This window comes from Saccostrea echinata, unplaced genomic scaffold (genome assembly GCF_033153115.1).
Source record: "Saccostrea echinata isolate AGI-Se365-2 ecotype Australia unplaced genomic scaffold, CSIRO_AGI_Sech_v1 ptg000046l, whole genome shotgun sequence".
NCBI classification, from domain to species: Eukaryota; Metazoa; Mollusca; class Bivalvia; order Ostreida; family Ostreidae; genus Saccostrea; species Saccostrea echinata.
In genome coordinates, this window is record NW_026889795.1 from 7,249,814 (window position 1) to 7,266,022 (window position 16,209).

General features: G+C 31.6%; 1 protein-coding gene across 1 annotated transcript; it reads left to right on the forward strand.

The window, feature by feature from the left end:
• Positions 1–5,611: 5,611 nt before the first annotated feature.
• LOC133202276 (growth/differentiation factor 8-like) lies at positions 5,612–9,898 on the forward strand. Its single transcript, XM_061338069.1, has 3 exons — positions 5,612–6,314; positions 6,731–7,119; positions 8,559–9,898. Exons 1-3 carry the CDS (start codon positions 5,819–5,821, stop codon positions 8,955–8,957), a joined length of 1,284 nt encoding a protein of 427 aa, XP_061194053.1. The 5' UTR covers positions 5,612–5,818; the 3' UTR covers positions 8,958–9,898.
• The last annotated feature ends 6,311 nt before the right edge of the window (positions 9,899–16,209 follow it).

Genomic DNA, 16,209 nt, shown 5'->3' on the forward strand with positions numbered 1-16,209 from the left:
AAAACTGTATATTATCCCCAAAAATCAGAATTAATAAGTTGATCGATCAAAATCTAACATGGCAACAAAATAACAAAACACTATCATATCAAACTCATTTAGGAGAGAACTAAAGAACTGCTATGGTAATCCAAAATAGACAAACAGAGCTTAATGAAGTAAACATACATGTGACATAAATCAAACTGTTTGTCGGTAAGAGAATTACAATCTGTTACTTAGTTTTCTTTACAACAGTCTGACAATTTATATATATATATATATATATATATATATATATATATATATATATATATATATATATATATATATATATATATATATATCCAATAAAATATTTTTCCTTGGTATAGAAATACAATTAAATCCAAATTTAAATGAAAAACTCAAATTTTTATCTATGGCGCTATCACCCCAAGCAGGCCCATCAGAAGTAGTAAAAAAATCTACTGATGAGTCCGCATGGGGCGAAAGCTCTATAGATTAAAGTTTGAGTTTTTTCATTTAAATTTGGATATTATATATATATATATATATATATATATATATATATATATATATATATATATATATATATATATATATATATATATATATATATATATATATATATATATATATATATTGAATACCAGAGAGAGAGAGAGAGATAAATCTGTGCACTTTACATCGAGAAGAGTGGTTTTAAGCAAGTTTAACTACATACGAGATGAATCATTATTACCCAAAAGAAATTTGAGTAACTTCAATAGCAATTTTGTTCCACAAAGCATGATATATATAAATTTTAAGATCAATTATACAATGTTATATTACCCACCTCATTGAACTAAACTTCAAATAAGCCCAAACTTTTCAAAATTTATATATGAAAGAGTAGGGAACATTTTTTTAACTTCCTGATTCCTCTTAAAATTGAAAGTTTGCACAATATATATTGAATCTCAATTCGATTGTTTGAAAGACGAGGAGACTTAATTTGATACAAGTTATCAAACTAGAGGTGCTGTAAGCACTGCGCTCATAAAATGCACAAAGGCACTATGATAAGGATTCAATGAAGTCCTCATTAAATTTTATTCAGTGTTATAGAAGGAGTTGCGGATAAGAAATGAGTATCCCGTAATATTACATAGAAAGAATTGCAGTCTTTAGTTTTTGCTAAGGAAAACACCAAAAGTCTGTTTGACATGAAATACGAGGTACACAATGGCATTATAAATAAAGATTCTGTAAAAGTCTCATTTTATTCATTGGTATTGTAGGAATGAAGCAGAGAAGAGATGGTATTCCCAATATTATAGAAAGAATTACAGTGTCAATTCTTATGCTATGGGAAAACCCCAAATATCTGACCGATTAAAATGTGGAAAAGGAGAAGCACAATGACACTATGTAATAAAGATTCTATGAAAGTTTCATTTAATTTTATTCAGTGGTATAGAAGGAGTTGCAGATAAGAGATGGGTACCACCAAGTGTTACGGATGGAGGGAGGGAAGGACGTACGGCTATAATTACAAAGGGAAAAATTGTATTTCAGAAACTAATATAGAAAGAAAATCAAAACAAATGAGAAAACAAACTGAGAACTATAGCTAAATCTATATATAAAAAAAGTTTATACTGCATGATTTCACATTGAAATATCCTGCAACTCTTTGTATTTATCACTCTCGTCCAGTGATAAAAGGTTGATTGTGATGTCATGAACGGTACATGTAAATTAATAGTGACGTCATAATTGATCACTGTATATTCGCTTTTACTTTGTTATTATAACCTGTTTAATTCGGTTATTGTTTATCGTCCCTTCGAGAATTTTGGGATGCCACCAATTACCGATGGAAGACAGGCTTTAGATTAAGAGGCATTACGATTTCAAGATAAGTGTTAACTGATCATATTTACCTTGAAGCCTTTTGGGCTTTATACAATTTGATCAATTGAAAACCCCTGCTATTGCACAACTGATGTTAAAAAAATCATTCCTTAGCAAATCTTAAAATGATACTATAGCAAACGTACCCCTAATTATTTCAATGTATGATTATTTGATTTTATTATCATCAAAGATCTCTAGAATGCACTGAAAATAAAAAAAAAAATTGTTGTTTTTTTTACATATATCTTCTACTTCCAATACACCTTTTATAATGACTAGGAACTTCTTAGTTAAAGGTTCTACTAGAACGGTATGACAGTGAAGTGTAATTTAGGCTTTTAATAAACTAAGATGACTGAAGCACTAAACTGTTGGGCCCTTCCTTTAATGATTATCCTTATCCTCGTTGTCTTCTTCTGTTAAAATATTTACATACAATGATTTTTTTAAAAAGACTATATGCACAGCGATAGCTGTCACTTATCCCCAGATAGAGCAATTAACCTATCAGGTTTGAAAACATATGAGCAGATTCCTGACAGTGGAACGTCAAAATGGAGTGTTCTTTGGCATTTTTAACATCCAGAAACTACTTTTATTACCAGGTGATGATATATTATATACAAAACCCATCATCACTGCAAAGCAGCGTGTCACCTATCTTATCAATTCCACATTCACGGCTTAAGAAAAAAAGATGACAAGCTCTGACGATTGACACAGTTTGGACATCATGATCTAAAGGTCAAATTTACTGAGGTGTTTAACATAATAGGAAAATATTTAAGCACTATATAAAAAGAAGAAAGGGCATTTTTTAAAGCAATATGAGCTACAACTTTGATGTCGGAAATTGTTGTGAAATTGTAATTCACTATTTTAATGACCAAAAAAAAGAACATTTATAAACTTCTGTCGTTCATATTTGCAATAGAAGAACTTTTTATAAGCTTTGATTGAAGCAAAATTACAATATTGTTGTCCTGTACATTATTGATTTCTTATATAATTATACATTTCATTTACAGAAGTCTTTCTTAATTTAGTCTTATTGATCTAAAAGGTGTAAATTACATACAAATTTATCATAACAGCAAAATAAAATTCTCAAAAATGCGGCTCATATTGCTTTAACTACTCCAAACGAGTATCTTACTTCGTGGAAAAGATTTTCTAAACTACGTATACGAAGGATACTTAATCTCCGACCATGTTTTTATTTCTGTATTGCGGGTAATTGTAATAAAGAAAATCCCTTCAATCAATTTACTGTCATTGAATGTATCGATCTGCCTCAATGCATATCAACGTATTTTCCCCTTTTGAAAGATTATTAAACTTTTACGTTAATGACAAAAAGGGATATCATACCTAAAAGAAAGTACATAATCGAGCACCTTATACACATGGATAAAATTAATATTAATATTAACAATGGTTATTTCCATTCTTATGTCGACACGATATATCCCGGTGAGCTTGATACCACAGAGTCTGACACATCTGTTTCATATTTGGATATTTATTTATTTATTTATTTATTTTTTTTAGAAAAAAACGTTAATGGTTATTTCACAATAAAGCTTTATGATAAACGTGATGACTTTAACTTTTCAATCGTCAACTTCCCTTACTTGCAGCAATATACCATTATCATCTGCATACGGGGTTTATATCTCTCAGCTGATTCGATACGCCAGAGCATGCTCTACGTATGAACAATTTCTAAAAGGAGGTAATTTATTGACAAACAAGTTGATAAAACAAGAATATCAGCAGTCTCGTTTTAAGTCATCATTTCGTAAGTTCTATGGTCGATACAATGACCTTGTCAGCAAATACAATCTTTCATTAAGTCAAATGCTGACTGACTTTTTTCATACTAATTGTTAGGCCATTATTTACACACTGAATTGTCGACGGATTTTTTCGTTATTTCCCGATCATGACAAGGAGCACACGGCGAGTGTGACCGGTTGGCAGGGGATGCTCACTCCTCCATCGCACCTGATCTCCACATATTTCACCCAACTGTTTATTTCAATGTATATTAAAGGGAAGTATTTTCTCATGGTAAACTGGTGTTTATCATTTTCTTTTCTTTTTTTCAGAAATAATTTCTTATTTCAACATTTATAAACATTACATGGACCTATCTCCGATTTGAATATTTTTTATCTTCTAACTTGATCTGCTATTTGACATCAATATTTATGGTCTACTGTATCAAATATAGACAAAATATACTTTTAAGCGAATATAGTATTGAAAATCATTATCTTTTTTTTTTAAATTGAGAAATAAGCAGGAATCCTATCCGCCATCCATTCTCAGATGTTTTAAATGTAACGTAGACTATGGCATTCACTTCACTAGCCCGTAGCATGCAATTTCTTTCTTTCGGGGGGGGGGGGGGGGGCACAACCAAACATTTCAGTTTGGGGGCGCTTTCAAGCAAAATTCCTTGACGATCTAACAAAAATGTCATTTGAGATTAGCATTGAGCATATGTTTTCTATATTATAAATCAAATTACAAATGGGGGCACGCAATCCTTTTCATCTCCATCCTTGCCCCAGGTTCCTACGGCCATTTTTCAGGTGACGATACCAAACAGTTACCAAAATACTAAATCCAGTTAAGAATACATATCGTGAAAAGGGCAAAGGCAAGGACCCCTTGGTTGATTGATTGATTGTATATTGTTTTACGTCCCGTTCGAAAATTTTTCACTCATATAGATACGTCACTAATATTAGTGAAGAGCTTCAAATTTAGACCTTTACTCGGCACTCAGGGCCATTGAGCAGTGAGGGTTCTTCATCGTGCCAACGGCTACCGTGACATGGGGCCTCGGTTTTTAAGGTTTAATCCGAAAGACCCGCAACCTTCACTTCAAAGTATCGAGCGCTTGGCGAAGGGACATCTGCTACCTATTTTTATCGACTAAGGTCAGTCGCGGCCGTGATTCGAACACACGACCTTTCGATCACGGTGCGAGCGCTCTACCGACTGAGCTACCGTGAAGGTTCAAGGACCCCTTGAAACCGATAGGTGGGGTCAGGTTCCTAGGAAGTTAGCATCCCCTGTCGAGATACCTTTTCTATGTCTTAAACGGTTATGTTTATCAGTGTTTAGCTCTCTTGTTTAAAAGATTAAGTCTCCTGCCAAAGACTTTAGGAACTTTTTTGTATCTTTCGGCACTGTACATGTATTTAAAATAGCCTAATGTTTGTAAATTACAGAGATCTGAAGAAAAAACACAATATTTTATATGTACTAAATATAATCTTAAAATCTTTGACCTAATTCTTTGTAACTTTCAATTATTCCACTTTAAAAAATTGATATCTTAAGTAGTAATTTGAAAAAAAAGATTGAGTGTTTGACAAACTTTTCTAAATTTCTCAATCATACTCTGAATTGAATTTACGCAGCAAAGAGTGTACACTGCGGAATTTAACCGAAGAAACTTATCAGTAGCATATCTTTTGAACATCCAGAATACGGCACATGAGATGCCCCTTTTTTCAGATTCTCAAATTAATCAAAACGACCTACTTTGACCCGTTGAAATTTTACTACCTGTTAATTAATGATAAAAGATGTGTGTCACGGCCTTCTGTTATGAGAAGTTCACAATTTCAACATGCATGTTTTCTATCCCCGATCGATACTTCTGCAGGATGATTAAAATCTTACGTCAGACGACCATGCCTTTTATTTTCAGCTGGCTCCACACTTAAAAAAGTGAAGCATCAATGAATTTATTGTTATTTCGTGTTTAGTCTTTTTTAAGACACTTCAGTATTTATGAGCGACATGTGTTTTCTTGTCATAACGGCCGGTATATCTTGACCGCTGGTATAAAAGAAACGGCGCGAATTCCTCCGGGGCATATCCCGCATACTATCAGCTGATTTTAAAGTGCAAGATGTATTCAATTCTGATCTCAATTATTTACACGTGTACGTATTTAACAATTACAGGCATTTGCTCAGTGATACCGCAAGCAAGTAATATTATGGAACCAAGTGGACTACATAATACAAGCGATGTGGATTTTGAGCAACTAGCTCGTCTTCTTCAACAAAACAGTGATAATTCAGAAATATCGTCCGATGGATCAGATCGTAATGTACACCAATGTCCAACCTGTCACATCCGAGAACATCAAAAGAGATTAAGGATCAACTCCATAAAAAGTAGATTATCTCATGCTTTAAGATTGGATGTTTTAGGGTTACCAAATGTAACAGGCACAAGAATCCCCAAAATTCCATCCTATGAAAGATTACGACGTCAATATGACAACGAAGTAAATTTAGAAGAAATGCAATACGACCAACCCTATTCATACACAGAACAAATCGAAGACGAAGAAGATGAATTTGGTAGAATGGAGAGAACATTCATATCTTCCGAAGAACGTAAGTGGCCTGCTAACAAAGACTTAATTCATGTCCGTTTGTACTTTATGATTAAAAAAAGACGTGCTCACTTATAACTGTATAATCTATTATTCTTAAAATGTTTCATTCAATTGATAGAAATCTACTTAAATTAATAAATACATGTTCGGTTGCTCCTGATGCCTCGTCTCAAAAGAAAAAGTTATTTCTACTTGATTCTTTTTAAAGCATAAATGCAATTTCAGTCCTGTAACACAATCCCAACTCCTTAGCTAGAAAAGTTAATAAAAATTAGATAAAAATAATTATGAAAGCTATTTTTCTACTTGATACATCTTCTGAGAAGAGAACCAAAATCAAAGATTATTCAGTTTACTGTAAAATTTGAAATTAAAAAAAATGCTCATGCCAATCGTATTTTGATCCTATTTCAGCGCCTGTGTCTCAATCAGTCGAGGCACCAAATGCAGTGTACTTCAACATACCTGCAATGGAAAATCAAGAAGTACTCCGAGCACGTTTATGGGTTTACATAGCACCACCACGTACACAATTTAATTTACCAAAAAACGTGTCAGAACTATTCCTCTACAAGCTTGTCCCTCCTTGGAAACATGGAGGACCTCCAGTCAAAAGGTTTTTGAAAAAGAAGAAAAAAAGTATCGCCGAGACTAGTGGTTGGCATCATTTTGATATCACCGACCTCGCACACCAGTGGATTTCAGATCCTTCTTCTAACCTGGGTGTAGTAGTGGAAGCTTTTGATGGGAACAATGAGAATCTGATTGTCCTACCAAGTGTAACAACATATAATAGTGGTTATGTAAGTTGTCTCATTTGTCATTAGTTTCCGCTTGAAAATATCTAAGTTCCCTATCCATTTTCCTCCTTTATTTTTTATAAACATAACTTGCAATTTTAGATATTCTCTCGAAGATATTTTTTGTTACAAATTCATCTTGAAAACAAATATTCAATCAATATAATCCTCAGTAGCGTTTGATCATAAAGATTTTGAAGTAATTATTGATACTTAAAAAATATATATGTATAGGTTTTTTAAAAGTCTCAGAGAGAAAAAAAAATGTTTCATGCGTATAGTCATTTAAAAAGCGCCCATCAACTACAAATGTTGACATAAAGCATGGATATAATTCAAATATTAATCTAACCTTTCTTATGCTACCTAGGCAAAATTACCTGTGGAAGATGACAAGTAGTTTTTCTAATTAATTTGAGGATCGCAGTGACACGATTTATACACCTGTGATAACATAGATGTTCAATATCTACAGAAACTTTAATAGAAGCATACAAAATAAAGATGTTTTTATGTAGAGCAGAGTACACTTTACTAGGATAATTTAATTACATAAAGGACATACGCAACTTACCTTACCTACTGATAATTTTTCAAGATATTCTTAATTTAAGATTAGAGTGCCAACAAATGTTCGTAGACAAAAAAATCAGCATGCATTACCAGGGGTTTTGAAAAGATATCAATTGAAGAAAATTTTTGTAGAATTCAAAAAAAAATATTCAAAAAACATTAAACATATATTCTAGTTGTTTTGTTTATCCAAACTTGTTTTTGAAGAAGTGTACAACAGCATATATACACATTAAATGTAGCACAAAGTTCCTTTAAGTATTGGAACTCTTCAACTCCAGGGAAAAAGACAATAAAGCTCTAACTAAGTTGCGTATGTCCTTAAATGGTTGAGAAATGAGGGAGAAGTGCGGGTGTCATAAAACTGACACAGAACAGAATTAACAGATTTGTTAGAATAAAACAAATATCAAAGATATGATTTCAAGGAAAAGACAATTAATTTAGTAAGAACATCAGACATTGATGGAATATGCCGCAATCAACTCAGTCATACAATTTTCAAACAAAATTGATGTAGGTAATGGACATTAAAAATCTATAAAAAAAAAAATTAGACGATTAAATAAGTCCCTTATTTTCTGTAAGATTTAGAAGGATAAGACAAAGACGGTGATATTTGACTATGATTCGTAAGTTTATAATCAATCACAAAACTACACTTGAATAACAAAAAAGAACTTCACAATAAAAATTTCGCTGCCGTCTGTTGATTGGCCAATTTATTTTGCGATTAAACCATAGAAGTTAGCAAAAAATAATAGTTCATTCGATTTTGCTTATGAATACTGTGGCTTTGTCTTTTTTTTTTACCATTGACTTTTACTCGAAATTTCAGAATCTTAAAAGAATTTCATTTTTATACTCAGGTACCTAACCTTGACATAAAGACCATAACGATTCTCCACAACCAAAGAGAAAAGAGATCTACACCGTTGAATTGTGATGAACAGAATCAGTTTGATACATGTTGTCGTTACCCCTTAACCGTAGATTTTGTCGAGTTTGGTTGGGATTTCGTCATTGCGCCACAACGATACGATGCTTATTATTGTGCGGGGGAGTGCCGTGATGAGGGTTTGAGCGAATCTGGTCATTCCGCCGTGGTACAACAGATTCCAGAGTCTAGACTGCTCAGCACAAATCCTGGACCATGTTGTTCTCCTGCTCGGATGGCGAATCTCAAAATGCTTTACTTTGATCATCAATCAAGAGTTCAGTTGACAACGCTGCCAAGAATGAAAGTCGTCCGCTGTGGATGTGCTTAATCTCTTACTGTCGTGTATCTGGTTTACTTTGCAGTAAAAAAAATTACAGTTTGTTGCATTTGATAAGGACAACACACTCTTTCCGTTACAACTTGTACAACCGGGGAAAAAGTTATAATTTTCCAGTGATTCCTTTGTTCCGAATTTTCTGTTTGTTAATAATCTCGCTTACAGCAACAAACGTCTTTTTCCCGTCCTCGCAAAGGTCGGAGTGCTCATTGTTCAATGTAATTTGTGGACTTTTATAAAGAGTCCAAAAGTATCTATTGTTCAGATTACGCTGTGCTTTCAAGTGAAGAGAAAATGAACAGTTCAAGACTGTTTTGTTTTCTTCCTCTCCAAAGGAGGATTTGTCAAATAGGGCATTTGTTTGTTATGTATACAAAAATCCGTATATGATCTCTTTTTTCACATCCTTTAGCACATGTTATAGTCTTGTATAGTGTGAGACAGTTTTGTTTCAATGTAAGCCTGTAAATGTTAAATTAATTTGCGTAATGTATTCTGTTATTATTTTGTTCATCTTTATAAGTCATTTTTATTCTTATGAATAATGTGAAAATAGTTTCTTTTTCCTCATCAATGTTTTCCGATATAAGTGCTGAAAAGACGAAACAAAAAACAGCCTATGTAATATATGTATATTCTTAAGATGGTCACTTGACTGTGTTATCTTCAACAGAGACTACAACTAGGTTGAAAACCAAACCTATCTTTTTATTAATGCAGAAAACTTTGTACACTTTGTTTTCGTTACTTGCATTCCAGAGCAATATAATAAATGCATATAAAAAATAATTGTTGAAAGGAAAATTAGACAAATCATATGTCGATGATGCTATTAACCTTTTTTTTTTTTTTGCACAAGTATTATGTGCCTAAGTAAAATCAGCTGTGATATCTGTTATAAGATAAAATAAATGGCTTCTTATAAAAATTTGTTTCTGATATATATTATTCTAGCTGTTTGAGGGCACATAATGTCACTGTTCAAAATAATTTTCACAAACACTTGTTTATTACAATCATGCAAAAAATTGGGGTCTGACAGTAGAGAATTTCCAGTATATACTGCAATTTCAATATATATATATATTGTTAATCTAGCTTTAAACTGAGGTCTGAATTCTGGGGTCATGAATTACATGATTTTCTCATTAAATCATGCAAATGACGTCAAAGAGTAAAGAGAGAATTTTAATACTTTTTTTAATACATGACTAATTTTGCCCCTACCTGGGGCCTGGACTATGGATCAAGGTATCAGAATTTCATAGTTTTGGTAAAGAGTCATTGCGTATTGTACTTATGCCAACAGTTTGACTGCATAGGGTTCATGAGGAGTAAAGAAGATTGCATAAATTTTAGCTTAAGATTGGCGAGATCAGGCTTAGACCACGAAAATCATACTTTTTTAACCTTGAATAATATATGCTTTATGACAAAATTGCTTTTGTCAAAAAGATAAAATGCTGAAAATGTTTTATATATCATGCCCAACTGACATCATAAACCAATGAAAAAATAAAAATAAACAAACTCCAGACTAAACAAAACAAAACAAAAAACAAATATAATAAAAACGAACACCCTTTCCCCTTTATAAGAAAAAAGTACTTCTGCTTTTTTTCTATTTTTTTTTTTTTATTTTATTTTATTAATTTATTTTTTTGGATTGATTTTATTCCCACAGATTATATGCTGGTACATGGACTTTGAAAATAATAGTAAGAAAAAGAAACAGTGCTCATTTTTTATTTCACTAGAATATCTGAAAATCTTCATAGGTTCCTGTTAAACATAATAGGAGATTACTAATTAGTTAAACCTTTCTACATAGTATATTGATATCCAACGAAACCTTAAACTGTGCAGAATTAATCTATCTAAATCATAACGAAAACCTACTCGGATTACGAAAAATTCTTACCAATCATAATGTATGTAAATTATATTTTTTGGTGATTTTTGTCTTAACGAAAGCTTTATTGGCTAGATGCCTCTTTCAAAATTCAAAATCCAGAACGATACACAAAAAATGGCCGGTTAAGGTGCACTTTATCACCACTGAAAAAAAATTCCCTCACAAAAACTGCATAACAACTTTCAAGAAGAACGAACTTGAAGTATTGCAGTGAATTAATACTTTATGGTTAAATGTAAGACCACTGAGTGATAATTCTAGAGATCTGAAGTGTATTATCCAGTATTTAAGTTAAAGAAGACCCCTATTTAGTTGTATATATATATACTATATATATATATATATATATATATATATATATATATATATATATATATATATATATATATATATATATATATATATATATATATATATATATATATATATATATATATATCATTCTGTATCTCACTGTTTGACAGGTGCTTCATTGCAGGGGATGTAACAGATGAAGTTTATAAGTTTATGGCACGTGTCACTCAGAAGCAAGAGTTTTGAATGCATTCACATTAAAGAAGATGATTTTTATTTGCTTACCTGGGGGTAAAATTTATTCTTTTCAGTAAACTTTGCGTGTCATCTGATATTTCACACCATTCAGTTCATTTGACATTTTTTACAAACATTAATGTACTCAAAAGATATTCCATTTTTCCCTTAGCTTTTTAAAGGGGGGAGGGGGGTATACGTAATCTGGAAACAACAGTAAAATTAAAATGAACCAAAGTTTTCTATTAAAAATATCAGCAACGAAACCCATGCAGTGTATATTGCAAGGTCATCATTTAAATGAAGGCTGAAATAAAAACCTTGCCCTGACATTAAACCACGAAAGTTCAAAAGTTTACCAGACTGCTTCAGATGAAAAAAATATTATAGTCTTTAGATATAAAAATGAGTCGAAGAATAACACAAATAAGTCATATACTGATTTCTGCAATAACAGTAATTACAATAATACAGGGCAAATATAATTAACGAAACAATTAAAAGATTACAAATTAAACTAAAAAAAGGAGAAGTAATGGCAAAAAATTAAAACCAAACATTCATAAAGTAATGAAAAATAATCCATCATCAAATGACAAAAAAAAAGGAGCAAAAATTTACTAAACGTTCCTCTTTAGACGATACTTTTCCTATTAATTTGAATCGAATGGTTTTTTTTCCCTCTAGATATATAAAATCATAAACCTGGTTATTAGAAGACCTGTTTTTTTGCATTCGTATGAAACGGAATTTTTTCAAAAAACTTCTACTTGAAAAGAAGAAGTTTCTCACTGTAGCCTTCAATTTGACATTTAGATACATAGATGAAGTTTTATCAATAGACGGTATTCATTTTCATGCCTATGTTGATTAGATATATCCCACTGGACTCGAAATAACAGACACCACAGAGTTTGACACATTTGTTTCATGTTTGGATGTTTTACTATAGAGAGACAAACAAACAAGTAGTAATGATAAATGTGATGACTTCAACTTATCTATCGTCATCTTATTTATGTAGCAATACACCATTATCTCTTGTATGGGGTTTATACCTCCAAGATGATTCGATAAGCAAAAACATATGTTCAAACAATTTCCAAAACGAGGCAGACTACTGACAAAAAAGTTGATGATACTAGAACATCAAAACTCTCGTTTAAAGTAAAAATTTTGGAAATTCTATAGTTGGTACAATGACCTTGTTTGCAAATACAATATATTATTTAGGTCGAATGTTGACTGACGTCTTTCATACAAATTATTAGTCTACTATTTTCACCTCGATTTGTTTTCAGATTTTCCCGTTTACCCGAATGACAAGGGACACACTGCTCACATGGTATCTGATTCCACCTCTGTTTTCAGAGGTTTGTGTTTCCTCTGCTCACAATCTGTATTGTTTAATTGAATTTCATTCAACTGAACTTGATTACTGTTCGTTATCTTCACATATCATCAGAAACATCTTAATCATCTTTAGATGTAGCTCAACGGTATTTTGGAACATCTTAAGTAAGAAAATTCTTGTTGCTATACTTTAATATATATATATATATATATATATATATATATATATATATATATATATATATATATATATATATATATATATATATATATATATATATATATATATATATATATATATATATATAATTTGAAAGAATTTGCAGCAAATAAACATCTTAATATATTTAAGCATAGAAAAAACTTTACATTTACACGATGACCATTATATATTTCAATGTATATATCTTTACAAAACAAAAGATATAAATGAACTCGTCAATACAACATTTAATAGTACCGTGGCATAAACTAAAAGATTCCTCGTTTGTTGAAAGTGAGACTTGATTTCGTTTTAAATGTTACAGGTGTCTGCATTACATAATGTAACATCCTTAAATTTAAAGTCATTATTCACAGTGATACTTCACATTATAAAATAATACTTTTACACAAGCGGAAAGGCAAAAATCAACTTCAAATGATTTTACAAGATTTTTCTAAAGTTAAAACTACCTTATGGCGAGACCCTAAGTTTAGGAAAGCTGAAAAATCTTACTTAAGACTAAGACATTTCTTAACAATTAGAGGTTCTTTGGGCACATTATAATCTTAATATCGTTTATGAACATGCCGGCGGGTGTATCATTTCAGAAAAAAAAAAAACAGTTTTGATCTCTGTAAAAAGTGATGATCGATGTGTTAAAGAAAAGGTAAGTCGACAAAATAACCATTTACCAGCGATACTGGAGAAACATACATCTACAAGTAAATTCTGGACTGCTCTATTGACTCAATGATATGGCATTTGTCTCATGTTCAGAATTCGTGTGTCACGTGTTTCACGTGTTCGTTTCCATGAGTACAATCTAACGACTATCTGATTTAATTAGACATTGCATGTCGAATCAATTTTTTTTAAACAGAGTTCACCAAAGTGAGCACTGGTTCATTGGAGAACCCTTAATGCATTGTCTAGTCTACGGCCAATATTTGGCGCTTCATTTTATGAATAAGATTCTTGGACAAGAAAAAAACATTCTGCTAGGACATAATACAAGTAGTCATTGAATATTTTGCTTAAATAATTCAATCAATCATGTGCTAATCAGCTTGATACGTTTTATCTTTTATTTATTCATTTGATAATTTCTTCAATATATTCAAAGTACATATTTGAAAATTTACTTGATGCCTTCAGTAATTTAAACTTTGCAAATTTGTGGAATTTTATACCTGCTTTAAGGCTGGTTTTTATGGTAACATTGTTTATTCACTTTTTCCAATTAAACACTCCTGACTATAGATTATGATGGCCAATAAAAACTTAACTGTATGACAAACGGGAAAACTTCGGCTTTTCAATAGTCAACATCTCTTCTTTATGTAGTAATATTCCATCATCACCTGATATGGTGCTTCTGTCTTCCAACTGATTCAATACACAAGAGCATGCTCTGAGTACGATCATTTTTGAAACTGAGGAAGGCTACTGACAAATAAGTTGATGGTACAGGGATTTCAACAATCTCGTTTAAAATAAACATTTCGCAAATTCTATGGTCGTTATAATGACCTTGCTTGCAAATAAAACCTACCGTTTGGTCGTATTTCGACTGTCATGTTTCATACCAATTGTTAGGTCACTGTTTTAATACTAAATTTGACTACGAAGCACTCCTTCTGTCTGATCAATACATAGGGCTATCTGCGGGTGTGACCAGTTGAAACGGAATGGTTACACCTCCTATGCACCTGATCCTACCTCTGGAGTTGTTTGTGCAATGTTCTTTACTAGAATGGACTTCACCTTTTACACTACTTTGTAAGTCATTTAATTTAGATTTTTATATAGATGACTTGTATACTTGTACGAGGGCCGTTCAAAAATTTCGCGGACTTGTTGCACAGAAAAAATATTTGACGACATAATCGGGCAAAAAGTCACACATAATATTAAAGAATCTTTACTCATATGGTCAAAATTCCATATCAAAATGCTGTGAGATTTAACAGGAGATATTATGAAGTCACGGTGCAGTAAAATCTTCGACGTCACGGGTATTGTAAAAAAAATGTGAGCATTCATTTTCTCAACATTTTACCTCAGAATTTGATAATGTTCAGTTTGGGTTATCTTATCCACTCAGTAGAAACATCCATATATCATTTCTTGTCAAGCTTAAAAACTATAAAACTAGTATAGCATATAATTCTTTTTTGTTTTAAACCCTAAAACTGCCGATATTTCTGAAATACTAAATGAAATCCCGCGCAAGCGCGGGGAATTGAATTTATACCACTACCGACAGAAAATATATTGTACTTTCTACTGACTACAGGGTTATAACAGGAAGAAATACTTTGTTCAAAATCCCGCATGTGCGTCTCCACCCCCACCCCCTTTTGTAAAAACTTGAAAAAAAATAACAATTTCATTAATTGATGTTTATTGTGAAACCTGTTATACTATGTAATGGATATATATATTGTATGCTCTTATTTCATTTCCGTCAAGGATAAATTAAAAGCAGCGAATATGCACATTTTACTGATAAATTGATTTTTTTTGGGGGGGGGGGGGATTCACAGGTACTTGTGTCTTGGTTTATAAATATGTATGTACCTTATTGATATGTAAAAAATGTACTTTACCTTTTTTATATATCAATAAGGTTCATACATATACATAAACCAAGACGCAAGTATATGTGTAAAAATTAGCTTTTAACGCCTTATGAATAGGCCGAGTATTTGATACAAAAGACTGTATTAAAAAAAAAAAAAAAAAAAAACTGAAATGTATTGATTAAAGCATAAAATTTTACAGCTTTAATTGTATTTGAACAATATCTTATTCATTAATTTTCTCTTTTCATGTAAGCAGTGAGGAATACATACACATTTTACCGATAAATTTATTAGGAAAACCTACTACATATATGTAATAGTCTTTCGATATATAAATATATTCACAACTTATAGTGTTGTCAATGATTTACCATTATATCAATGACCGTTCACAGATAAGCTTTTCTTATGATCCTACAGCTATAATTGTCTCGTTTAGCATCGGGCTCGATGCCATATGATGTTCTAGAAGCTTCCGTCAATATTAAGATCGGTGATAACAAAAATAATTTGCACAATTCCCTTTTTAATCGGTTATCACAACTTATTTCTTTTATGTCATTTAAATCAAGTTTTGATTGAATAATTCAGTGATGACGTTTTATGAAATAAATAAACGATTGATTGTTGTCAGTTTCATTGAAAATTGCCAGT